Source organism: Schistocerca nitens, chromosome 9 (assembly GCF_023898315.1).
Source record: "Schistocerca nitens isolate TAMUIC-IGC-003100 chromosome 9, iqSchNite1.1, whole genome shotgun sequence".
Lineage (NCBI taxonomy): Eukaryota > Metazoa > Arthropoda > Insecta > Orthoptera > Acrididae > Schistocerca > Schistocerca nitens.
The window spans coordinates 425,287,156-425,313,974 of NC_064622.1; the positions used below are offsets into that span (position 1 = coordinate 425,287,156).

The 26,819-nt window shown below is 39.9% G+C and overlaps 1 protein-coding gene across 1 annotated transcript in view; it reads right to left on the minus strand.

Annotated features, from left to right (window-relative positions):
* The window catches only part of LOC126203468 (protein HIRA), a 242,211-nt gene that overhangs the window by 174,132 nt on the left and 41,260 nt on the right, over positions 1 to 26,819 (minus strand). Inside the window, exons 4-6 of the mRNA XM_049937786.1 lie at positions 26,194 to 26,292; positions 4,084 to 4,263; positions 1,273 to 1,433 (exon numbers count right to left, since the gene is read on the minus strand). Of these exons, the coding sequence (XP_049793743.1) occupies positions 1,273 to 1,433; positions 4,084 to 4,263; positions 26,194 to 26,292 (440 nt within the window). The remainder of the gene's footprint in view (positions 1 to 1,272; positions 1,434 to 4,083; positions 4,264 to 26,193; positions 26,293 to 26,819) is intronic.

The following is a 26,819-nucleotide window of genomic DNA, read 5'->3' on the forward strand; positions in this document are numbered from 1 at the left end:
AACACACCTGAAAGAATGACACAAATCTCTCAAAATTTTTCTGCCATGTGAAAACAGAAACCCAAAACATAAAGCAGTCTGAGCACACAATGAAAATCCTACGTATAATACCAAAAGGCCCAATAATGACCCTTTTAGAAGAAAGAGAAATAGACACTACATATACAAAAATGCCCAGAGAAGATCCTAAACGAACTGACTTAACTCAAGCATAAAAATTTTATTGAAAATTTTGTCAAAATTTTAGGACGTGGTAAAAAATAACATGATATGCAAAGAATACTCATACATACCGATACAAAGAATATATAACCACCACATAACTGTACCGATAAAAAAATTAATATGTAACAATACAATATAATTGGCTTGTGTGAAGTGAAGCTGTCAAAAATTAATAAAAAAGGAAAATTTCAACTACAAAATACAATAAGCAGCAAAATTTGACAGCCACAATGTCCATGATGAGATATGAAAGTAAGTATTCGACACACTGTTACTAAACCAATCAGATATATAACATAAAAATTGTATATATTAATAGCACATTTTAACTGCAGATCACCTGCAGCCGAAATAAACTTGCCGAAATAAACTTATCACCTAACTACACAACTCTACAATCAATCTTCAGAAAATAGCAGCAGTATCCTGAAATAATATACATAAAATGTATCTACTTTATTTATCAAATTATTAATGTACTCCAGGAGTAAGGGTTTGAGTATATTCTTGTATTCCTAGTGTTCATTTTATGTATCAGATAACACTGAGATGATCAAATTCAATTAACAATGTTCCTTAGCCTTGCCGGCAATGCTGTTGCAATATGCAACAGTACAGTTACATTTGACCTTATTTCATTCAAATGGCATACATTCATTACCTCAATCACAGCACCCTATTTCAAATAGCTGTGTCAGTTACATAAACAAAGGGAAAGAAAATATGCCAATCAACGAACAGATTATTCAGAAAGCCACAGTGAAACAATCAACAGGTTTTGAAATCTGGCTCCATCCTAAAATGATACCTTCTGATTTGGTAGAGTTAAAAATTGAATTCCTAGTAGGAGTTTCTTGGACACATTTATGATCTAATACTGTTAATGTTCTACCCTCTCAGATATAAAACAAGGAGCAGTATTTCTACAATGTAATTACTTAAATAAGGACACCAGTACGTTACCAGCCATTGAATTCAACATTCATACTAACATGAAAATTCGTAGAATAATATTTGTGCAAAATTATAATTTTAAGAGATAAAAACCTCTTCAAATGGTTCAGTGATGACTGAATCCTCTTTCCAGTCTGCTGTTCTCCAAACCCTCAATGTCTTGTCATCAGATTGTGAAGCCATATATTTGCCTACAGGATCCCATGCAACACCCTTCACTAGTCCAGAATGACCTTTCAGTACTGCTACCATTTCTGTAAGAAGACGAAAACTGGGGACTTAATTCATGAAAATATTCTATGCATTCTCTTATTCCTAACATAAGCTGATGAAGAAACTGCCTTGCTTTGAGTATCACTATCACAGGCAGGAAACTGTTAATCACCACAATTGTGTATCTATTGTTATCTATACCTTTAACAATTTAAAAAACAGACAGAAAATACAAAAAAAACTATAATAGGCTGTAGGAGTGTGTACTGTAATGGACTGAGACTCAAATATTGAAGTATATGATACATATGTTTACAAATCACCTTGATGTATGATATTTAATATATTACTCGATACACTGTATCTTTTATCACATTATCTTATATTTAAACCTAAGTGAAATTATTCCACAGTTATTATTCTTTATTTGATACTATCTGTGATTACTAAATGTCTCACAAATGACAAGTCAGTCATTCTAGTTTATTTACAAAAATACAATACTTTGAATTTTCATGCATGTATCTTCCTGTTTTGTTAGGATGGTAACTCCTAATCCAGAATGATGAATTTTCACTTGGATAATACAATTTTGTAAAATTAACAAAAATAAAGTCCCATAAAAAACACTTAGTAATGTCCAGTCTGATTACTGAAACTGTAAAGTGTTCTTTAGATCATGACCTTCAACACAGCTCATAAAATAATTAGGTGCAGTAAATAATTTGGCTACAGCATTGAAGCCTCTGTAAATGAGAGTAATTCAAATAATTAAGCACCTTGACAGTAATTTCATAAAGAGATTCATTTCATGAAAGTTTGCACAGAAAATCAAATATTTTTCCTTCTTTTTGTAAAGCCTAATGTCGCACCAGAATATTTGTGAATACGTAATTTTCATTTTAAGGTAATTAAAGTAACTGTTTTAATAAAACAATTGTAAGCTTGTGTTTGTTACATTAATATACATACTAAAGTGGCTGTGTCAGCACAGTTAGTTAGTAATTGTTGAAGATATACGATGGCAGTAGTTGTATGAAGTTATGCTGAATAAATTGTATGTTGAAATATCTTTGAGGAAACGACTAGATGCCAAACTTGAACTCCTACAACTGTTAGCTTCCAAAAAATTATGTAATAATGTATGTACAACAGCAAATTATTGACAATTTTAAAACGTTGCTGAAAATAATATTAAGTTGACATATGACCCTTCAACATCAGGACATGTACTGATGAAGGCAATAAGCTGAAATAAGCTAATATATTAAAATAAAATATCAAGCAGCACATTGTTTTCCAGTTCTCTGCATAATACTGTATGAAGATGGCTGTAAAATCAAGATTTGAAATTGGATTAATCTGCAAAAGCAAATCAAAGTTTGTTAAAATTTGTTAATCTGTCCACTGGGCTGGAAAGAAATAAGTGGGAAGTCATACACAAATGTTGTCAGGATTTTATTTATGTCTAAGAACACAGGGCCCCTTTATTCAACAACAAAGTGAAGAATTCACATTATAGTGAAGACACTGAGTTGCAGATAGGCACAACGAAAAGACTCTCCGGAAGTGAGCCTTCATCAGAAATAAATCACACACACACACACACACACACACACACACACACACACACACACACACACACACACAAATGCAACTCACAACTCACACACACATGAATATAGAGACTGTTGTCAGGTGTGTGTGTGTGTGTGTGTGTGTGTGTGTGTGTGTGTTTTCTGATGAAGGCTTAGTTGGCTGAAAGCTCACTTCCTGACAGTCTTTTTGTTGAGCCTATTTGCGAGTCAGCATTTCTGCTACATAGTGAGTAGAGCAAATATCCTTTTCATGTTATTGTTACATTCCATTCAGGATTTTCCATTGGTTGAATTCACGTTATCTTATTCTCACTATTATCTGATAAAATACTGACTAGATAATATGTACTGAATTAGAGTTCCAACTAATTCATCTGCAAAATAAATAAAAGTCAAATATTAACTTCTTATTTAAACCAGCAGAGCGTAATGTTAAGAGTGCCTGTGGCATTATCAATACAAGATATTGCTTATTTTTAAATGACACAATCAAATAAATGGTCCATTGAAGGTGCGATAATGTGCTGAAACACGTACAGGTGCAGAAAAAAATAAATTAAAGATGTCTTACAGAAGGCAGAACTATAGTACAACTTTTTAACCATTAATTTCCGCTATATATAAGACATACGCCATTAATATTTATTCTTCACAAGCAAAAATTATTTTCTGTTGCTTATGATATGATCAGGTTTTCATCTGTTTTAACATGCCACGCTTTTCAGAACATATATTTGTAGGACCAACTCTCATCTGAGCACTACCTTATAAACAAGAAATTACCTATCATCTGACAATTGCGTGATTCTGTAATGCCACAAAAATCTGCATATTATTCAATATTCTAAGATTATTTGTTTGTGAACTACATTTAATTCAGGAGACTGGATTTATTAAAACAAAAAACAACCTTAATAAGAGGAACTCCTCTAAGTTGGTTTATTTTCATCTAATTTGTTTTCCAAAAGCCTATGAGGTACCTTTACACATATTTACCACAAACGATAGTTCAAGTAGTTGCCTATTTATGAAGCAACGGACTGCTTCGTGTTTCAAAACTTTGTGTATGAAATGTATAAATCATTGTTATTACCTGGCATCTTAAGAGCATTCCACACAATCACTGTGTTGTCAACAGAACAAGACGCAAGCCACGCATCATGTGGAGACCATGCCATATCCAGGACATCACCATTATGTCCACGCAAAGTCATGCAGCAACGCCAACTCTCGACATTTACTTTCCCAACACTTCCAAAAACATTTGTTGCACCTGCAATGTTACAATGCTTTCTGAAGAAAAGTTATCATGTATATGATATAGGAAAAACCAAATACTGTAAAAGGTGACTAACACGAGTCCCACAAAAGAATTACAACACACTTATCAAATAGGGTTGGAACTACAAGACACAGAGTGAATATCTAAAACAATGGAAAATCCAGGATGGAATAACGACAATATTATAAAAAGGATAGATTTCATCTTACCATACAGTAGAAATGTTGAGGCGCAACAAAAGACTGCTAAACAAGTAAGCTTTCGACTAACAAGCCTTCTTCTGAATTAGAGAAGACACACACACACACACACACACACACACACACACACACACACACACATATTCACGCAAATGCAACTCTTCATACAGTTTTGCCTTAGCAGCCAGAGACAGTGGACAGTGGACAGTGGTCATGTGTGCAGTTGCATGAATACATGTGTGTGCTTTTTGTATAATTCAGGAGAAGGCTTTTTGGCTGAGGTGAAAGCTCACTTGTTTAGCAGTCTTTTTGTTGTGTCTGTCCAACAGTGAACATATACATGCACAGAGGGGGAGAAAAACAACCTGATAGTCATTTCTGAGCAGGGGGATTTCAAATTCTACAAAATTTCTCAAATAATCAAAGGTCGGAAATGTACCATTATGGTGCCACAGCCACAAAATGACAGCCGATCGGTGACAAGCATGTGTATGTGTGCGCATTTAAACTATCTTGCCACAGCAAATACCTGTTATGCTAAGGAGTGCAGTTAATAATCAACTTAGCTGAAGATAATGGTTTCAAGTGAACAGTCATAGCTAGGTAAATTTTAAATTCTCATCCAAGAGAGTTTACGTTTCATTCACATTTTCTTTGATGTTTCATGACTATTAAATCAGTTACTTGTATGCATAACTACCATAGCGCCATAAAATTATTAAGATAATTAGCTGCGCTGCATTGTTAGGCATATCCAAGCACCATCACTTAACAGGATGTCATTTTATGGCTATAGTTCCACAACGAATCACTTCTAAGCTACAGTTATTTTGAAAATTTTATAGATATAAGTTAACATGAACCATGGACCTTGCCATTGGTGGGGAGGCTTGCATGCCTTAGTGATACGGATAGCCACACCATAGGTGCAACCATAATGGAAGGATATCTGTTGAGAGGCCAGACAAACATGTGGTTCCTGAAGAGGGGCAGCAGCATTTTTAGTAGTTGCAGGGGCAACAGCCTGGATGATTGACTGATCTGGCCTTGTAACATTATTCAAAATGGCTGAAAGCAAGAGGAAACTACAGCGTTATTTTTCCAAGGTCATGCAGCTCTACTGTATGGTTAAATTATGATGACATCCTCTTGTGTAAAAAATTCCAGAGGTAAAATAGTCCCCCATACGGATCCCCGGGCGGTGACTACTTAGGACGTCATTATCAGGTGAAACAAAACTGGTGTTCTATGGATCAGAGCGTGGAATGTCAGATTCCTTTATTGGGTAAGTAGGTTAGAAAATTTAAAAAGGGAAATGAATAGGTTAAAGCTAGATATAGTGGGAATTAGTGAAGTTCAGTGGCAGGAGGAACAAGACTTTTGGTCAGGTGAATACAGGGTTATAAATACAAAATCAAATATGGGTTATGCAGGAGTAGCTAAAATAATGAATAAAAAAATAGGAATATGGATAAGCTAGGATGAACAGCATACTGAATGTATTACTGTAGCCAAAATAGATACGAAGCACACACACACTACAGTAGTACAAGATTAATATGCCAACTAGCTCTGCAGATGAGGACGACATAGACGAAATGTATGATGAGATAAAAGAAATTATTCAGATAGTTAATGGAGATGAAAATTTAATAGTCATGGGGGACTGGAATTCGATAGTAGGAAAAGGAAGAGAAGGAAAAGTAGTAGATGAATATGGACTGAGAGAAAGAAATGAAAAAGGAAGCCACCTGGTAGAAGATTGCACAGAGCATAATTTAATCACCGCTAACACTTGGTTTAAGAGTCGTAAAAGAAGGTTCTATATGTGAAAGAGACCTGGAAATACTGGAAGGTTCCAGATTGATTATATTATGGTAAGACAGAGATTTCAGAACCAGGTTTTATATAGTAAGATATTTCAGGTGCAGATGTGGACTCTTACTACAATTTATTGATTATGAATTGCAGATTAAAACTGAAGAAACAGCAAACTAGAATATTTCAGAGGGAGCATTAGAGAATGACTGACAAGAACAGGGGAAAGGAGTACTGTAGAAGAAGAATGGGTAACTTTGAGAGATGAAAGAGTGAATGCAGCAGATGATCAAGTAAGTAAAAAGAGGAGCAATAGTAATAATCCTTGGGTAACACAACAGATATTGAATTTAATCGATGACAGAAGAAAATATATTGTGTCTCATAACATACATGAGCAAAATCATTTGATTCAGGTACAGGAGACACTTCAAAATTTGGTAAAATTTACCATAGACATAGAAAGTTGAAGTCTACATTTGTTGTTGTTGTGGTCTTCAGTCCTGAGACTGGTTTGATGCAGCTCTCCATGCTACTCTATCCTGTGCAAGCTTCTTCATCTTCCAGTACCTACTGCAACCTACATCCTTCTGAATCTGCTTAGTGTATTCATCTCTTGGTCTCCCCCTACGATTTTTACACTCCACGCTGCCCTCCAATACTAAATTGGTGATCCCTTGATGCCTCAGAACATGTCCTACCAACCGATCCCTTCTTCTAGTCAAGTTGTGCCACAAACTCCTCTTCTCCCCAATCCTATTCAGTACCTCCTCATTAGTTATGTGATCTACCCATCTAATCTTCAGCATTCTTCTGTAGCACCACATTTCAAAAGCTTCTATTCTCTTCTTGTCCAAACTATTTACCGTCCATGTTTCACTTCCATACATAGCTACACTCCATACAAATACTTTCAGAAATGACGTCCTGACACTTAAATCTATACTCGATGTTAACAAATTTCTCTTCTTCAGAAATGCTTTCCTTGCCATTGCCAGTCTACATTTTATATCCTCTCTACTTCGACCATCATCAGTTATTTTGCTCCCCAAATAGCAAAACTCATTTACTACTTTAAGTGTCTCATTTCCTAATCCAATACCCTCAACATCACCCGACTTAATTCGACTACATTCCATTATCCTCATTTTGCTTTTGTTGATGATCATCTTATATCCTCCCTTCAAGACACCATCCATTCCGTTCAACTGCTCTTCCAAGTCCTTTGCTGTCTCTGACAGAATTACAATGTCATCGGCGAACCTCAAAGTTTTTATTTCTTCTCCATGGATTTTAATACCTACTCCAAATTTTTCTTTTGTTTCCTTTACTGCTTGCTCAATATACAGATTGAATAACACGGGGAGTGGCTACAACCCTGTCTTACTCCCTTACCAACCACTGCTTCCTTTTCATGTCCCTCGAGTCTTATAACTGCCATCTGGTTTCTGTACAAATTGTAAATAGCCTTTCGCTCCCTGTATTTTACCCCTGCCACCTTTAGAATTTGAAATAGAGTATTCCAGTCAACATTGTCAAAAGCTTTCTCTAAGTCTACAAATGCTAGAAACGTAGGCTTGCCTTTCCTTAATCTTTCTTCTAAGATAAGTCGTAAGGTCAGTATTGCCTCACGTGTTCCAGTATTTCTACGGAATCCAAACTAATCTTCCCCGAGGTCGGCTTCTACTAGTTTTTCCATTCATCTGTAAAGAATTCGTGTTAGTATTTTGCAGCTGTGGCTTATTAAACTGATTGTTCGGTAATTCTCACATCTGTCAACACCTGCTTTCTTTGGGATTGGAATTATTATATTCTTCTTGAAGTGTGAGGGTATTTCGCCTGTTTCATACATCTTGCTCACCAGATGGTAGATTTTTGTCATGACTGGCTCTCCCAAGGCCGTCAGTAGTTCCAATGGAATGTTGTCTACTCCGGGGGCCTTGTTTCGACTCAGGTCTTTCAGTGCTCTGTCAAACTCTTCACGCAGTATCGTATCTCCCATTTCATCTTCATCTACATCCTCTTCCATTTCCATAATATTGTCCTCAAGTACATCGCCCTTGTATAGACCCTCTATATACTCCTTCCACTTTTCTGCCTTCCCTTCTTTGCTTAGAACTGGGTTTCCATCTGAGCTCTTGATATTCATACAAGTGGTTCTCTTCTCTCCAAAGGTCTGTTTAATTTTCCTGTAGGCAGTATCTATCTTACCCCTAGTGAGACAAGCCTCTACATCCTTACATTTGTCCTCTAGCCATCCCTGCTTAGCCATTTTGCACTTCCTGTCAATCTCATTTTTGAGATGTTTGTATTCCTTTTTGCCTGCTTCATTTACTGCATTTTTATATTTTCTCCTTTCATCAATTAAATTCAATATTTCTTCTGTTACCCAAGGATTTCTACTAGCCCTCGTCTTTTTACCTACTTGATCCTCTGCTGCCTTCACTACTTCATCCCTCAAAGCTACCCATTCTTCTTCTACTGTATTTCTTTCCCCCATTCTTGTCAATTGTTCCCTTATGCTCTCCCTGAAACTCTGTACAACCTTTGGTTCTTTCAGTTTATCCAGGTCCCATCTCCTTAAATTCCCACCTTTTTGCAGTTTCTTCAGTTTTAATCTACATGTCATAACCAATAGATTGTGGTCAGAGTTCACATCTGCCCCTGGAAATGTCTTACAATTTAAAACCTAGTTCCTAAATCTCTGTCTTACCATTATATAATCTATCTGATACCTTTTAGTATCTCCAGGGTTCTTCCATGTATACAACCTTCTATCATGATTCTTAAACGAAGTGTTAGCTATGATTAAGTTGTGCTCCGTGCAAAATTCTACCAGGCGGCTTCCTCTTTCATTTCTTAGCCCCAATCCATATTCACCTAATACGTTTCCTTCTCTCCCTTTTCCTACACTCGAATTCCAGTCACCCATGACTATTAAATTTTCGTCTCCCTTCACTATCTGAATAATTTCTTTTATTTCATCATACATTTCTTCAATTTCTTCGTCATCTGCAGACCTAGTTGGTATATAAACTTGTACTACTGTAGTAGGTGTGGGCTTCGTATCTATCTTGGCCACAATAATGCGTTCACTAAGCTGTTTGTAGTAGCTTACCCGCGTTCCTATTTTCCTATTCATTATTAAACCTACTCCTGCATTACCCCTATTTGACTTTGTGTTTATAACCCTGTGGTCACCTGACCAGAAGTCTTGTTCCTCCTGCCACCGAACTTCACTAATTCCCACTATATCTAACTTTAACCTATCCATTTCCCTTTTCAAATTTTCTAACCTACCTGCCCGATTAAGGGGATCTGACATTCCACGCTCCGATCCATAGAACGCCAGTTTTCTTTCTCCTCCTTCTTCTATAAGTTGATTATTGCATTGTATTTTAAGCTCTCCACATTTTGAGTGTTTGGTTTGGAAATGTCCCATATGGGTTTTTGCAATGTTCAGTTTCAACCCATTTAAATGGAACCAGTTCTCTACGGTATCCAGTGTGCTCACAGTGAAGCTTGGAATTTTTTCTGCATCACCATCTTCAATTAAAACACAAGTATTGATGGCAAACAGAACTGATGGGGAATTGATATTTGTGAATAAGTCATTTACATAGAATAGGAACAAGTTTGACCCAAATTGGAGCCTTGAGGCACACATTGTGATACACAACTCCACTTCGAAAAATAATTCACCACATTTGAAGTGATAGTTACCCTTTGTTTTCTGTTCTGCAGGTACGATGTAAGCCATTCGGGAGTATTGCCCTTAAACCCATATTTATCTAATTTGTAGATAAGCAAGGCATGGTTTACAGAGTCGAAAGCTTTAGTAAGATCACAGAAAATACCAGCAACTTTACTCCTCTGGTCCAGTGCTTTGCATATCTTTTCAATAAAGTTATTTGCTGTATCGAGGGTGTTTTTTCCTGGTTGGAATCCAAATTGGTTATTTATAATAATATCATTTTGCACAATAAAATTTTGTATCTGGTTTGCAGCTACTCTCTCAAACACTTTCAACAAGATTGGAAGAATAGAAATAGGATGATAGTTTCCCATGTGTTCCCTCGACCCTTTCTTGAACAGAAATCTGACTTCGGCATACTTCAACACATCAGGAAAGCATCCCTGTTGAAAAGATTGATTAATTATTTTAGTTAGTGGAGGTGCTGTTATGTGATACACAGCTTTAATCACTTTAGTCAGTATCCCATTCCACCCAGCTGAGTTTTTATTTTTTAATCATAATATAATATTTTGCACATGCTTTATTGAGAATTTTTTAAAATCTATGACATACTCAGCTCCTTGCTGGAATCCAAAGGGGTTTACTTTACTCTGATTCTCTACTATATCGACATCTGACTTTGCCACATTTATAAAGAATTCATTTAAACACTCCGATATTTGAGATGGGTTTACAATAAGGCTATCATTTACTTTAATTCTAGATATTTCATTTCTATTAATTCTGACACCTACCTCTGATTTGATAACAGACCACACTGCCTTTGTTTTACTTTTATGTTGTGAAATGAACTAATTGTTTGGCATTTGTTTGGTTGCTTTCACAACTTTTTTTGAAGGTAGCTTTATAAAGTCTAACATATTCAGTAAAATACCTATTTTTATTAAATATTTAAGTTCATTATGTAGTTGCCTCTTCCTAGCACCAGAAATTTTTATACCCAGAGTTATCTACACTCCTGGAAATGGAAAAAAGAACACATTGACACCGGTGTGTCAGACCCACCATACTTGCTCCGGACACTGCGAGAGGGCTGTACAAGCAATGATCACACGCACGGCACAGCGGACACACCAGGAACCGCGGTGTTGGCCGTCGAATGGCGCTAGCTGCGCAGCATTTGTGCACCGACGCCGTCAGTGTCAGCCAGTTTGCCGTGGCATACGGAGCTCCATCGCAGTCTTTAACACTGGTAGCATGCCGCAACAGCGTGGACGTGAACCGTATGTGCAGTTGACGGACTTTGAGCGAGGGCGCATAGTGGGCATGCGGGAGGCCGGGTGGACATACCACCGAATTGCTCAACACGTGGGGCGTGAGGTCTCCACAGTACATCGATGTTGTCGCCAGTGGTCGGCGGAAGGTGCACGTGCCCGTCGACCTGGGACCGGACCGCAGCGACGCACGGATGCACGCCAAGACCGTAGGATCCTACGCAGTGCCGTAGGGGACCGCACCGCCACTTCCCAGCAAATTAGGGACACTGTTGCTCCTGGGGTATCGGCGAGGACCATTCGCAACCGTCTCCATGAAGCTGGGCTACGGTCCCGCACACCGTTAGGCCGTCTTCCGCTCACGCCCCAACATCATGCAGCCCGCCTCCAGTGGTGTCGCGACAGGCGTGAATGGAGGGACGAATGGAGACGTGTCGTCTTCAGCGATGAGAGTCGCTTCTGCCTTGGTGCCAATGATGGTCGTATGCGTGTTTGGCGCCGTGCAGGTGAGCGCCACAATCAGGACTGCATACGACCGAGGTACACAGGGCCAACACCCGGCATCATGGTGTGGGGAGCGATCTCCTACACTGGCCGTACACCACTGGTGATCGTCGAGGGGACACTGAATAGTGCACGGTACATCCAAACCGTCATCGAACCCATCGTTCTACCATTCCTAGACCGGCAAGGGAACTTGCTGTTCCAACAGGACAATACACGTCCGCATGTATCCCGTGCCACCCAACGTGCTCTAGAAGGTGTAAGTCAACTACCCTGGCCAGCAAGATCTCCGGATCTGTCCCCCATTGAGCATGTTTGGGACTGGATGAAGCGTCGTCTCACGCGGTCTGCACGTCCAGCACGAACACTGGTCCAACTGAGGCGCCAGGTGGAAATGGCATGGCAAGCCGTTCCACAGGACTACATCCAGCATCTCTACGATCGTCTCCATGGGAGAATAGCAGCCTGCATTGCTGCGAAAGGTGGATATACACTGTACTAGTGCCGACATTGTGCATGCTCTGTTGCCTGTGTCTATGTGCCTGTGGTTCTGTCAGTGTGATCATGTGATGTATCTGACCCCAGGAATGTGTCAATAAAGTTTCCCCTTCCTGGGACAATGAATTCACGGTGTTCTTATTTCAATTTCCAGGAGTGTATTTAACTTTACCAGTGATGCAATAAATGAAGCACACAAAAGGGAATACAAACTTCTAAAAAATGAGATCAAAAGGAAGTGCTAAATGTCTAAACAGGAATGGCTAGAGGACCAATGTAAGGATGTAGAGGCATATATCACTAGGGGTGAGATAAATGCTGTCTATAGGAAAATAAAAGAGACCTTTGGGGAAAAGAGAACCACCTATATGAATATCAAGAGCTAAGACAGAAAAACAGTACTAAGCAAAGAAGGGAAAGCAGAAAGATGGAAGGAGTAGTTAGAGAGTCAGTACACAGCATATACACTTGAGGGTAATAATTTCGAAATGGAAGAGGATGTTGATGAAGATGAGAAGGAAGATATAATACTGCATGAAGAATTTGACATAGCACTGAAAGACCTAAGTCGGAACAAGGCCCAGAGAGTAGACAACATTCTGTTAGAGCTACTGATAGCCTTGCGAGAGCCAGCCATGACAAAATTTTTCCATCTGGTGAGCAAGATGTTTGAAACACCCAGACTTCAAGAAGAATACAATAATTTCAATTCCAAAGAAAGCAGCTGTTGACAGGTGTGACAATTACCAAACTATCAGTTTAATAAGTCACGGCTGCAAAATACTAACATGAATCCTTTACAGAAGAATGGAAAAACTGGTATAAGTCGACCTCAGGGGAGACCAGTTTGGATTCCATAGAAATGTAGAGATGTAAGGCAATACTGACTTTACGACTTCTAATAGAAGACAGGTTAAGGAAAGGCAAACCTACATTTATAGCATTTGTAGACTTAAAGAAAGCTTTTGACAATGTTGACTGAAATACTCTTTTCAAATCTAAAGGTGGCAGGGGTAAAATACAGGGAGAGAAAGGCTATTTAAAATTTGTACAGAAACCAGATGACAGTCATAAGAGTTGAGGGGCACGAAAGGGAAGCAGTGGTTGAGAAGGCAGAGAGATAGGGCTGTAGCCTATACCCAATGTTATTCAATCTGTATATTGACCAAGCAGTAAAGAAAACAAAACAGGGAGAAGAAATAAAAACTTTGAGGTTTGGCACCGACATTGCAATTCTGTCAGAGACAGCAAAGGACTTGGAAGAACAGCTGAACAGAATGGGCAGTGTCGTGAAAGGAGGGTATAAGACAAACATCAACAAAAGCAAAACAAAGATAATGGAATTTAGTCAAATTATGTCAGGTGATGCAGGGGGAATTAGATTAGGAAATGAGACTCAAAGTAGTAGATGACTTTCACTATATGTGAAGCAAAATAACTGATGATGGTTGAAGTTAGGAGGATATAATAGCCGACTGGCAGTGTCAAGAAAAGCATTTCAAAAGAAAAAATGAAATGAATATATGGCATTTATTGGCCGGGATATCCCCTTCGGGGTTCAGCCGCTGTATTGCAAGTCGTTTTAGTTGACGCCACTTCGGTGACTTGCGTGTCAGTGATGATGAAATGATCATGAAGAACACACAACACCAAGTCCCCTGCCGGGAATCGAACCCAGGCCCGCTAGCGTGGTAGGCGGTAAGTTACTGCTGTGCTAAGGAGGCGGACACTTCAAAAGAAGAGAAATATAGTAACATCAAGTACAGATTTAACTGTCAGGAAGCCCTTTCGTAGAGTATTTGTATGGAGCATAGCCATGTATTGAAGTGAAACATGGATGATGAACAGTCTAGACAAAAAGAGACTAGAAGCATTGGAAATGTGGTGCAACAGAAGAATGCTGAAGATTAGATGGGTAGACCATATAACTAACAATGAGGTACTGAATAAAATTGGAGAGAAACGGAATTTCTGGTACAACGTGACTAGAAGAAGGGATCAGTTGGTAGTATACAGTCAGAGACGTCAAGGGATCATCATTTTAGTACTGGAGGGAAGCACTGCGGGTAAAAATCGTAGAGGGAGACAAAGAGATGAATACAGTAAGTAGATTCAGAAGGGTATAAGTTGCAGTAGTTCCTTGGAGATGAAGAGGCTTGCACAGGATACAGTAGCACGGAGAGTTGCATCAAACCAGTCTTTGGACTGAAGACCCCCCCCCCCCCCCCCACCACCACCACCACCACCACCACCACCACCACCACCACCACAACAACAACACCAAATTAATATGCAAGAATCTCTAGAGGAGGTTATTGCATTTACAATCAAACTTTTTCTTTCTTGGCACATTTTAAAATCATCCCTTCCTGTAAGAAGGTAATAATAATACAAATATTTCTATTAAAAGGTTGGTAGCTTTTTCAATGGTGGATCATTTTAAGTTTCTGGTATCTCACAGCATATAGCAAGTATCTTGAAAGTAATGATGCAAAATATTAACCATGCATTGCATGGTGTTGTCATGCAGCAAAAAACTGTAAACTTACATATAATGTTAAGAAAAACACTTGTATATGCATGATGTACACATCTGGCAAGACACACAGTCTGGATGCATCGACCCAGACTGTGTTTAGCGGCAATCTTTGGTGAAGGTCAAGCGTATGTAAAAATGTGTGAAATCAGCTGCCAGCTAGATCACATCTAATTTGTTTTTCAAGGTATATAAAATGATGGCCTCTCAACAGAGAGGCAGTCCGCATGATTGACTGATCTGGCCTTGTAACACTAACCAAAACAGCCTTGCTGTGCTGGTACTGTGAACGGCTGAAAGCAAGGGGAAACGACAGCTGTAATTTTTCCAGAGGGCATACAGCTAAATGATGATGGCGTCCTCTTAGGTATAATATTCCGGAGGTAAAATAGTCCCCCATTCGGATCTCCGGGCGGGGACTACTCAAGAGGACGTCATTATCAGGAGAAAGAAAACTGGCATTCTACAGATCGGAGCGTGGAATGTCAGACCCCTTAATCTGGTAGATAGGTTAGAAAACTTAAAAAGGGAAATGGATAGGTTAAGATTAGATGTAGTGGGAATTAGTGAAGTTCGGTGGCAGGAGGAACAATACTTCTGGTCAGGCGAGTACAGGGTTATAAATACAAAATCAAATAGGGGTAATGCAGGAGTCGGTTTAATAATGAATAAAAAAAATAGAAGTGCGGGTAAGCTACTACAAACAGCATAGTGATTGCATTAGTGTGGCCAAGATAGACATGAAGCCCACACCTACACTCCTGGAAATGGAAAAAAGAACACATTGACACCGGTGTGTCAGACCCACCATACTTGCTCCGGACACTGCGAGAGGGCTGTACAAGCAATGATCACACGCACGGCACAGCGGACACACCAGGAACCGCGGTGTTGGCTGTCGAATGGCGCTAGCTGCGCAGCATTTGTGCACCACCGCCATCAGTGTCAGCCAGTTTGCCGTGGCATACGGAGCTCCATCGCAGTCTTTAACACTGGTAGCATGCCGCAACAGCGTGGACGTGAACCGTATGTGCAGTTGACGGACTTTGAGCGAGGGCGTATAGTGGGCATGCGGGAGGCCGGGTGGACGTACCGCCGAATTGCTCAACACGTGGGGCGTGAGGTCTCCACAGTACATCGATGTTGTCGCCAGTGGTCGGCGGAAGGTGCACGTGCCCGTCGACCTGGGACCGGACCGCAGCGACGCACGGATGCACGCCAAGACCGTAGGATCCTACGCAGTGCCGTAGGGGACCGCACCGCCACTTCCCAGCAAATTAGGGACACTGTTGCTCCTGGGGTATCGGCGAGGACCATTCGCAACCGTCTCCATGAAGCTGGGCTACGGTCCCGCACACCGTTAGGCCGTCTTCCGCTCACGCCCCAACATCATGCAGCCCGCCTCCAGTGGTGTCGCGACAGGCGTGAATGGAGGGACGAATGGAGACGTGTCGTCTTCAGCGATGAGAGTCGCTTCTGCCTTGGTGCCAATGATGGTCGTATGCGTGTTTGGCGCCGTGCAGGTGAGCGCCACAATCAGGACTGCATACGACCGAGGCACACAGGGCCAACACCCGGCATCATGGTGTGGGGAGCGATCTCCTACACTGGCCGTACACCACTGGTGATCGTCGAGGGGACACTGAATAGTGCACGGTACATCCAAACCGTCATCGAACCCATCGTTCTACCATTCCTAGACCGGCAAGGGAACTTGCTGTTCCAACAGGACAATGCACGTCCGCATGTATCCCGTGCCACCCAACGTGCTCTAGAAGGTGTAAGTCAACTACCCTGGCCAGCAAGATCTCCGGATCTGTCCCCCATTGAGCATGTTTGGGACTGGATGAAGCGTCGTCTCACGCGGTCTGCACGTCCAGCACGAACGCTGGTCCAGCTGAGGCGCCAGGTGGAAATGGCATGGCAAGCCGTTCCACAGGACTACATCCAGCATCTCTACGATCGTCTCCATGGGAGAATAGCAGCCTGCATTGCTGCGAAAGGTGGATATACACTGTACTAGTGCCGACATTGTGCATGCTCTGTTGCCTGTGTCTATGTGCCTGTGGTTCTGTCAGTGTGATCATGTGATGTATCTGACCCCAGGAATGTGTCAATAAAGTTTCCCCTTCCTGGGACAATGAATTCACGGTGTTCTTATTTCAATTTCCAGGAGTGTACTACAGTAGTAAAAGGTTATATGCCAACCAGCTCTGCAGATGGTGAAGAAAATGATGAAATGTATGATGAAATAAAAGAAATTATTCAGATAGTGAAGGGAGACGAAAATTTAATAGTCATGGGTGACTGGAATTCGAGAGTAGGAAAAGGGAGAGAAGGAAACATAGTAGGTGAATATGGATTGGGGGTAAGAAATGAAAGATGAAGCCGTCGGGCAGAATTTTGCACAGAGCACAACTTAATCATAGCTAACACTTGGTTCAAGAATCATAAAAGAAGGTTGTACACATGGAAGAATCCTGGAGATACTAGAAGGTATCAGATAGATCATATAATGGTAAGACAGAGATTCAGGAACCAGGTTTTAACTTGTAAGACACTTCCAGGGTCAGATGCGGACTCTGACCACAATCTATTGGTTATGAACGGTAGATTAGAACTGAAGAAACTGCAAAAAGGTGGGAATTTAAGAAGATCGGACCTGGATAAACTGACTAAACCACAGGTTGTACAGAGTTTCAGGGAGAGCATACAGGAACAATTGAGAGGAATGGGGGGAAACTACAGTAAAAGAAGAATGGTTAGCTCTGAGGGAAGGCAGCAGAGGATCAAGTAGGTAAAAAGACGAGGGCTAGTAGAAATCCTTGGGTAACAGAAGAAATATTGAATTTAATTGATGAAAGGAGAAAATATAAAAACACAGTAAGTGAAGCAGGCAAAAAGGAATACAAACGTCTCAAAAATGAGATCGACAGGAAGTGCAAAATGGCTAAGCAGGGATGGCTAGAGGACAAATGTAAGGATGTAGAGGCACATATCACTAGGGGTAAGATAGATACTGCCTACATGAAAATTAAAGAGATCTTTGGAGAAATGAAAACCACTTGCATGAATATCAAGTGCTCAGATGGAAACCCAGTTATAAGCAAAGAAGGGAAAGCAGAAAGGTGGAAGGAGTATATAGAGGCTCTATACAAGGGCGATGTTCTTGGGGACAATATTATGGAAATGGAAGAGGATGTAGATGAAGATGAAATGGGAGATATGATACTGCGTGAAGAGTTTGACAAGGCCCCGAGAGTAGACAACATTCCATTAGAACTACTGACAGCCTTGCGAGAGCCAGTCCTGACAAAACTCTACCATCTGGTGAACAAGATGTACGAGACAGGCGAAATACCCTCAGACTTGAAGAAGAATATAATAATTCCAATCCCAAAGAAAGTAGGTGTTGACAGATGTGAAAATTACCGAACTATCAGTTTAATAAGTCACGGGTGCGAAATACTAACGCAAATTCGTTACAGACGAATGGAAAAACTGGTAGAAGCCGACCTCAGGGAAGATCAGTTTGGATTCTGTAGAAATGTTCAAACACGTGAGGCAATACTGATCTTACGACTTATCTTAGAAGAAAGATTAAGGAAAGGCAAACCTACGTTTCTAGCATTTGTAGACTTAGAGAAAGCTTTTGACAATGTTGACTGGAATACTCTCTTTCAAATTCTAAAGGTGGCAGGGGTAAAATACAGGGAGTGAAAGGCTATTTACAATTTGTACAGAAACCAGATGGCAGTTATAAGGAGTTGAGGGGCATGAAAGGGAAGCAGTGGTTTGGAAGGGAGTGAGACAGGGTTGTAGCCTTTCGCCAATGTTATTCAATCTGTTTATTGAGCAAGTAGTAAAGGAAACAAAAGAAAAATTCGGAGTAGGTATTAAAATCCATGGAGAAGAAATAAAAACTTTGAGGTTTGCCAATGACATTGTAATTCTGTCAGAGACAGCAAAGAACCTGGACGAACAGTTGAACGGAATGGACAGTGTCTTGAAAGGAGGATATAAGATGAATATCAACGAAAAGCAAAAACGAGGATAATGGAATGTAGTCGAATTAAGTCGGGTGATGCTGAGGGAATTAGATTAGGAAATGAGACACGTAACGTAGTAAAGGAGTTTTACTATTTGGGGAGCAAAATAACTGATGACGGTCGAAGTAGAGAGGATATAAAATGTAGACTCGCAATGGCAAGGAAAGCGTTTCTGAAGAAGAGAAATTTCTTAACATTGAGTATAGATTTAAGTGTCAGGAAGTCGTTTCTGAAAGTATTTGTATTGAATGTAGCCATGTATGGAAGTGAAACATGGTCGATAAATAGTCTGGACAAGACGAGAATAGAAATGTGGGTCTACAGAAGAATGCTGAAGATTAGATGGGTAGTTGGTTGGTTGTTTTTGGGGAAGGAGACCAGACAGCGAGGTCATCGGTCTCATCGGATTAGGGAAGGAAGTCGGCCGTGCCCTTTGAAAGGAACCATCCCGGTATTTGCCTGGAGCGATTTAGGGAAATCACGGAAAACCTAAATCAGGATGGCCGGACGCGGGATTGAACCGTCGTCCTCCCGATGGGTAGTTCACATAACTAATGAGGAGGTATTGAATAGAATTGGGGATAAGAGGAGCTTGTGGCACAACTTGACTAGAAGAAGGGATCGGTTGGTAGGACATGTACTGAGGCATCAGGGGATCACCAATTTAGAATTGGAAGGCAGCATGGAGGGTAAAAATCGAAGAGGGAGACCAAGAGATGAATACACTAAGCAGATTCAGAAGGATGTAGGTTGCAGTAAGTACTGGGAGATGAAGAAGCTTGCACAGGATAGAGCAGCATGGAGAGCTGCATCAAACCAGTCTCAGGACTGAAGACAACAACAACAACAACAACAACATAAAATGATGCTTTATGGTAACACACATTATGTTTCCACTTCCCTGTAGCGGAACAATTAATAATTAATCAATATTTTCAGTTTGTTACCATATGACAACAAACCTAAAACATAGAATAAATCAAAATTTCTGTGTTTGACCTGTTATATAGTATTTTGTGTGTCTGTCCCTACCACCAGATGGTCTTTCATTGAAATCAGTTTCCTTAAAAAATTCATGCAACAGAGCGGTAAAAAATGGAAGAAAAGTAATTTTTTGAGTTGTCAATATTGTATTTTCTTCTAATGTTCACACAAGAAGCCCTAAATTATCAGACACCAATTTTAGCACTCATGTGCATGAAAAGTAACTTCTAAAGCATGGCATCAATTAAAAGTCTCACCAAATGCAATCGTCAGACTGAGAATCATTTTCTACACAAAAATGACAAAAAGGCTTTTAAAATTTTTATGTTGAAAATTTCCCAACAGGTGAAGCATACGAAAACTGTATTGACTAATGAAATCATATAACCACCCAAGTAAAGATCCAAGCATAACTCATCAATTAAGTTCATGAAAAATATCTAGGCATATCAAGAACTAATCTTAATAAAGTGGTCACAGACAGATGAGGCTACTGGAAACTGTGCCTACTATGACTGGCACAAACAAGTGATGAAACTTGTGTTCATCATGACACATGCATCATCATAGAAAATCTCTAGATTTAAAACATAATACCAAAGTACACAGGCAATGATATTTTGGTTCAATGAAGGGTCACTACTAGCATAGTTTTAGAATTTTTGCCTTGAGAACACACTACCAATACTGATGTTTACTATGGAATGTCAAACCACCAGGCTACAACGCTAACATTGAAAAGACAACACCCATTCACACTGCACATGATACAGAGAAATGACTGCTGCATTTGGAAAGTAAAGTTTTGATGTACCATTAATCATATGCAGTTGATGTTCCTGAGACATATTGAGTCTCATCCTTATCAATAATAATGATGTAGGCTGAAGCAATGAATCAAAATCTATACCAGCATTGAGACTAATAAGCAGGAGACACGGGTTTGAATAATGGTGCTGGTAATAATTTTAATTCATTGCTTTGGCCTACATCATTATTTTGATGTACCAATGCCATTCCTTTCCAAAGCTGAAGGAATGAGAGCATAGAAAAACTCTGGCACACAATGTTATAAGTGAAGAGGAAGCAAATAAGTTACTGGCAGAACAAGCAGTGCTCTTCGATGGTGTTGGAATAAAAGAGTTTGTAGCTAAACTGGAACATATGTGTATTTTTGGCAAATAAGATTTCTACTGAAAATGATGAGCTGAATAACTTACATCAAGTCAGCATCATTTTGCTGTTGGCCTTCTGTAATTGCCCATTTTTTAAAATAAGGGAACATATGAAATGAAATGACTGTATGGCACATTGATGGCCGGCGAGTTGCAAGTCTTTTCAGTTGACGCCACTGTGGGCAACGTGCATGTCAATGATGATGAAATGATGAGGACAACACAACACCCAGTCCTCAAACAGGGTAAATCTCTGAGCTGGCTGGAAATCAAACCAAAGTCTGCCGCACGACAGTCAGACGCACTGACAATTCAACAAAGGGAGCAGATATAAGGTCACAACAAGTACTAGTCAATGTTACACTGTCATTTGATGAGAATCATTATAATCACCACCACCACCCCCACTACCACCACCACCACCACCACCACCACCATAATCATCAGGCACATCATCAAGCTCTCGGAGGCAGTGGTCATCTTTCAAATGGTAGTTTACACAGTAGCTACTGGCAAAATCCTCTCTATGTTATTTGCTGTTACAGTGCAGGAGCAGATATGGTACCATTATTACCACTGTGTTGATACAGCATTCAGTAAAGGCTGCTCCTCCACAATGTAGCCATTAAAAGGTGTAGCAATAAGGTGTTACACCATTGTCCGCTCTTGACAAGCTGGGTCACCGTTGCAACTGGAAGGGAAGTTTGGATGCTGTTCCCATGAGATGGCAATTGGCAAACAGGTCGGTCCCCCCCCCCCCCCCCCCACACACACACACACACACATCGCTGGAATCTGTGGCATCAACTGGAACTTCTACAAACAAGTTTTCTCAGTCTCTCAATCAATGGTGTTTCCATGGAGTTCTAGGTTGACATATGGACAGTCAGTATAAACATGAAAATATACCAGTGCAATTGGCCCACTGCCACTACTGCAACCACAGTGGCAAGTCATCATCCACAGTAAATAGCTGGCTCACTGAGAGGCCAAACTACGCTATAAGTATAAAAAGGTACTACATAAACTAATCTTTGTTGCAGTTGATTCCTTTGTATGAAATTAGATTTTCTCATGGCATATAAAATGTTCAAACAAATTAAAGGAATGTAGCTGAGCGACATCTCCAACAACCTGCAATATTTTGACAGGCGAACACGCTGTCATTTTCACGGTACAAACGTAACGAGATAGCACTGTGCACAGAAATTTAACACCTCTGTAAGTGGAGCTACACCTACCAAGAACCATAATATAGTTTATTCAGAAAAACACAATACACGCACACACAACACACTGTAAACAACTAGAACATCACACAACCAAAGATGCCTAGTATCAGAAGTTATTACTAGTGAATATTAATTACCAACCAGTTAGAATGTTGCATCAACTTTGACTGTCCATTGTTTAATCGTAGTGAGCAGTATTCCAAGCAGAATATTTTGAAGATGAGGGATTAAAACTGTGATCCAAATACAAGGGTTCCCCAGAAAGTAACACACTGCATTTGTTTTCTTCGACAATTTTTTATGGAACATAATGAGAATTACACAGAGAAGAATGGTGTTCTATCTATACACCCTATTTTTCAGTGTAATTTCCATCCTGTTCTATGGTCTTCCTACAGTGAGAAACAAGGGCATATATACCCTGTCGGTACCAATCCTTGTCCTGGTGGTAGAGCCAATACTTCACTGTGTGAATCACCTCCCCATCGTCCTCAAAATGTCTTCCACAATTGGCATCCTTTAACAGCCCAAACAAGTGGAAGTCTGAGGGGAGCTAGGTCAGGGCTGTCAGTTGTGACAGCCAAGGATGCCCTAACCCCAACCACTGGAGCTCCACTGAACTGCCCTCTGATGACCTCACCCACAGTGCCCAGAGACTAACTGCACTTCTGTTGACAGCAGATGCTCCATACACTTTGCACATGTGCTTGTGAATATTCCCCATAGTTTGTTTATCTGCAGTGAGAAATTCACTGACACCACGTTGCTTGTAATGTACGGTACATCACCTACAGATGCCATTTTGAAACTGTCCTGCAGCTATGCTATCTGTCAAAAGTGACAGAAGCTTGGCGCACCCACTCAGGAGATTTCATATAATACATACATAATGTTTCCCACTCTAAGCATTGTTTTCAGCTGAGAAAGAAAAATGTGGTGCATTACTTTCTGGGCAACCCTCGTAACCCTCGTAACTATGAAATAGCCATCACTTCAACCATTCATTATATTCTTTGGTACTATCTACAACAGATAATCTATTTAGCCAGTGTTCCAAAGCCATAGTAAAAACCAATGGTAAATCAAATACTGAAATCTGCAAAAATTAGCTGTGGCCAAACACTGTCCTATGGATATGCACAACATATTGTATGAACCAATAACAATTCCGGCCCACACTCCAAATTACAATAACTCAATTAAGATGGGCATTTTAAAAATCAGAATGCATGTCAACAACTTTAAACAGAGATGGGGTAAGAACCCAACAATGCACAAAAGTAGATCAGCATTTGTGTGTGTGTGTGTGTGTGTGTGTGTGTGTGTGTGTGTGTGTGTGTTTTCTAGCTTGTAAAACAATTCGTCCAAAAGCTACCAAATTCTTCATTTTTCTTTGTGCGTCTCTAAACGACTCAATTCTCTTACTATTTGGTGAGTTTTCTCCTTTACTCCTAAATTATTTACATTCTGCAGAACTTTACCTGCCTTATTTATAACACTTCAAGATTACAGAAAAGAATGCTCCATAATTATATTTCTGATGGGAATCACGACATTGTGGGTCAAATGGTATACCCGGAACAACCTTTGGTTTCAGGGACATTGGTACGGCATTCACAACTGTGGATTCCTGGGATTTCATTATAATTTTATCAATACTGGGTTTCTCCTTTAGAAAAAAATAGCTTCCATCAGGATTTTTGACTATCTGTTTCTCTTCCTACTGATGACAATGGGGGTAATTGCTAGAAGTTTGAAATTTTTTACAAATATGATGCACATTACTCTGGATCAGTTCTGCATCAACAAGAAACTCCATTACCATGGCACAATAACAGTTTGTAACTATTTTCCCTCTCTTTCTTACTGTCAGTGATACACAGGAAGAAAAGAAAAGTCAACATCACTCTCGGTAATCCCCAATATTTAGGAAACACTTAGAATTAAGAAAACAAAAGCTAAAGAACAGAAATAATATACAAAGGAAACTGGCTGTTATTAATTGGGATCAAATGTAAACATCTTGAGAACTACAGCACTGCCACTGGTGTATCCTGTCATTGAAAGCTTTCTTGTGTTTGAGGTGGACATAGCCATGTCAATACAATAGATATTCATCTAAAGAACAGAATGAGAATTGTGATAGGAACTCTTAAATCCACACCAATACCATGACACCATAGTGTCGGAAGTTCCATGCGGCTTTTCGCGGATGATGCTGTAGTATACAGAGAAGTTGCAGCATTAGAAAATTGTAGCGAAATGCAGGAAGATCTGCAGCGGATAGGCACTTGGTGCAGGGAGTGGCAACTGACCCTTAACATAGATAAATGTAATGTATTGCGAATACATAGAAAGAAGGATCCTTTATTGTATGATTATATGATAGCGGAACAAACACTGGTAGCAGTTACTTCTGTAAAATATCTGGGAGTATGCGTGCGGAACGATTTGAAGTGGAATGATCACATAAAATTAATTGTTGGTAAGGCGGGTACCAGGTTGAGATTCATTGGGAGAGTCCTTAGAAAATGCAGTCCATCAACAAAGGAGGTGGCTTACAAAACACTCGTTTGACCTATACTTGAGTATTGCTCATCAGTGTGGGATCCATACCAGATCGGGTTGACGGAGGAGATAGAGAAGATCCAAAGAAGAGCGGCGCGTTTCGTCACAGGGTTATTTGCTAACCGTGATAGCGTTACGGAGATGTTTAGCAAACTCAAGTGGCAGACTCTGCAAGAGAGGCGCTCTGCATCGCGGTGTAGCTTGCTCGCCAGGTTTCGAGAGGGTACGTTTCTGGATGAGGTATCGAATATATTGCTTCCCCCTACTTATACCTCCCGAGGAGATCACGAATGTAAAATTAGAGAGATTCGAGCGCGCACGGAGGCTTTCAGACAGTTGTTCTTCCCACGAACCATATGCGACTGGAACAGAAAAGGGAGGTAATGACAGTGGCATGTAAAGTGCCCTCCGCCACACACCGTTGGGTGGCTTGCGGAGTGTAAATGTAGATGTAGATGTAGACTGTCAGTACTTGCTACTATTGCCCCATCAAATCTCCAATGACAAGCATAACACATGAACAGACAGAACTCAAAAGGTCCAGAGACTTAACACTTCATGAAACACTGAACAATTTATCACACTCACAACTAAAATCTAGTGAACCAATCTGGGTAAACAATGACATACTCATGCCAGGCAGCTATGATCCAGAATGGAGAAGTCAACAGATGTTCTTCCATGGTCATCAGAATATAGGTATAAAATAGATCTGACCAGCCAATTCTTGGGAACCACCATACAAAGAAAAATATGGAGCTATCTCAATCATATAAGAACTGGCCATGCTGTGACTAAAGCAACACTTCATAAGGAAGGAATGACCAATGTCACTGGAACATCACTGAGCCACATTTTGCATAATTGCCCAAAAGGAAAATTCACTGGTACCTGGAAAGACTTTGCAGAGGATACATCTCAAGAAATCAACTAGCTGGAATCTTCCAATATCCAACTATTTTGGGGAATGGCTATCTGAACCTCTTAACTACCGGTAGTGACAGCTCTCCAGTTTTCAGCACAGTTTGTATCTTGAGGTACAGTTCACATTTTTAAATAAAATTTTTCTAACTTTACAACACTCAATTTTAATAATTTATGAGATTTGTGACAGTAATCATTTAGGTAACGATGTATTTACATCCTGAATACAAGAATCACACTTATCAACATGATATATATACTACTACCAGACCTATCAATCTATATTCAAACAATTGTTTCAATGCATTTTTTAAAAAGAAGCATTTCAAAGGAAACTAGCAAAACACAAAACCTATCAGCCTACTGACAGTACATTAGTAGACAAATAAGAAGAAAGGTAAAAACAAAAAACAGAAAAAATGAAGGACACCTTACTAAAACAGACAGAGGAAATATTCGTACCTGTGTATTTACTAATTTTCCATATCATTATAAGCTTGTCATCACCACCAGATGCCAAAAATTTTCCCGAGAAACTCCACCGGACACAATTCACACACGCTGCAACAATGAAGAAAAATCTTATTTTTAAAAAATAGTACAATAAAGGAGAAAATTCTGCTATTAACAAAAAAACAAACATATTTTCAGAAGATTTAAAGTAATGATTGCATTATTTACTAAAAGTTTTGGGAAGACCATCATTGGACAGGTTACTGCGTAAGATAGAAGATTCAGATACAATAGTACCTACAATAAAAGCTGTTACAAATCCATCAATAGCAGTTCAGACTGACTCACAAGCTGCATGTAATAATGTTGCTACTAACTTCACCATAGATTTAAGTGTCAGGAAGGCGTTTCTGAAATTCTTTGTATGGAGTGTAGCCATGAATGGAAGTGAAACATGGACGATAAATAGTTTAGACAAGAAGAGAATAGAAGCTTTCGAAATGTGGTGCTACAGAAGAATGCTGAAGATTAGATGGGTAGATCACATAACTAATGAGGAGGTATTGAATAGAATTGGGGATAAGAGGAGCTTGTGGCACAACTTGACTAGAAGAAGGAATCAGTTGGTAGGACAT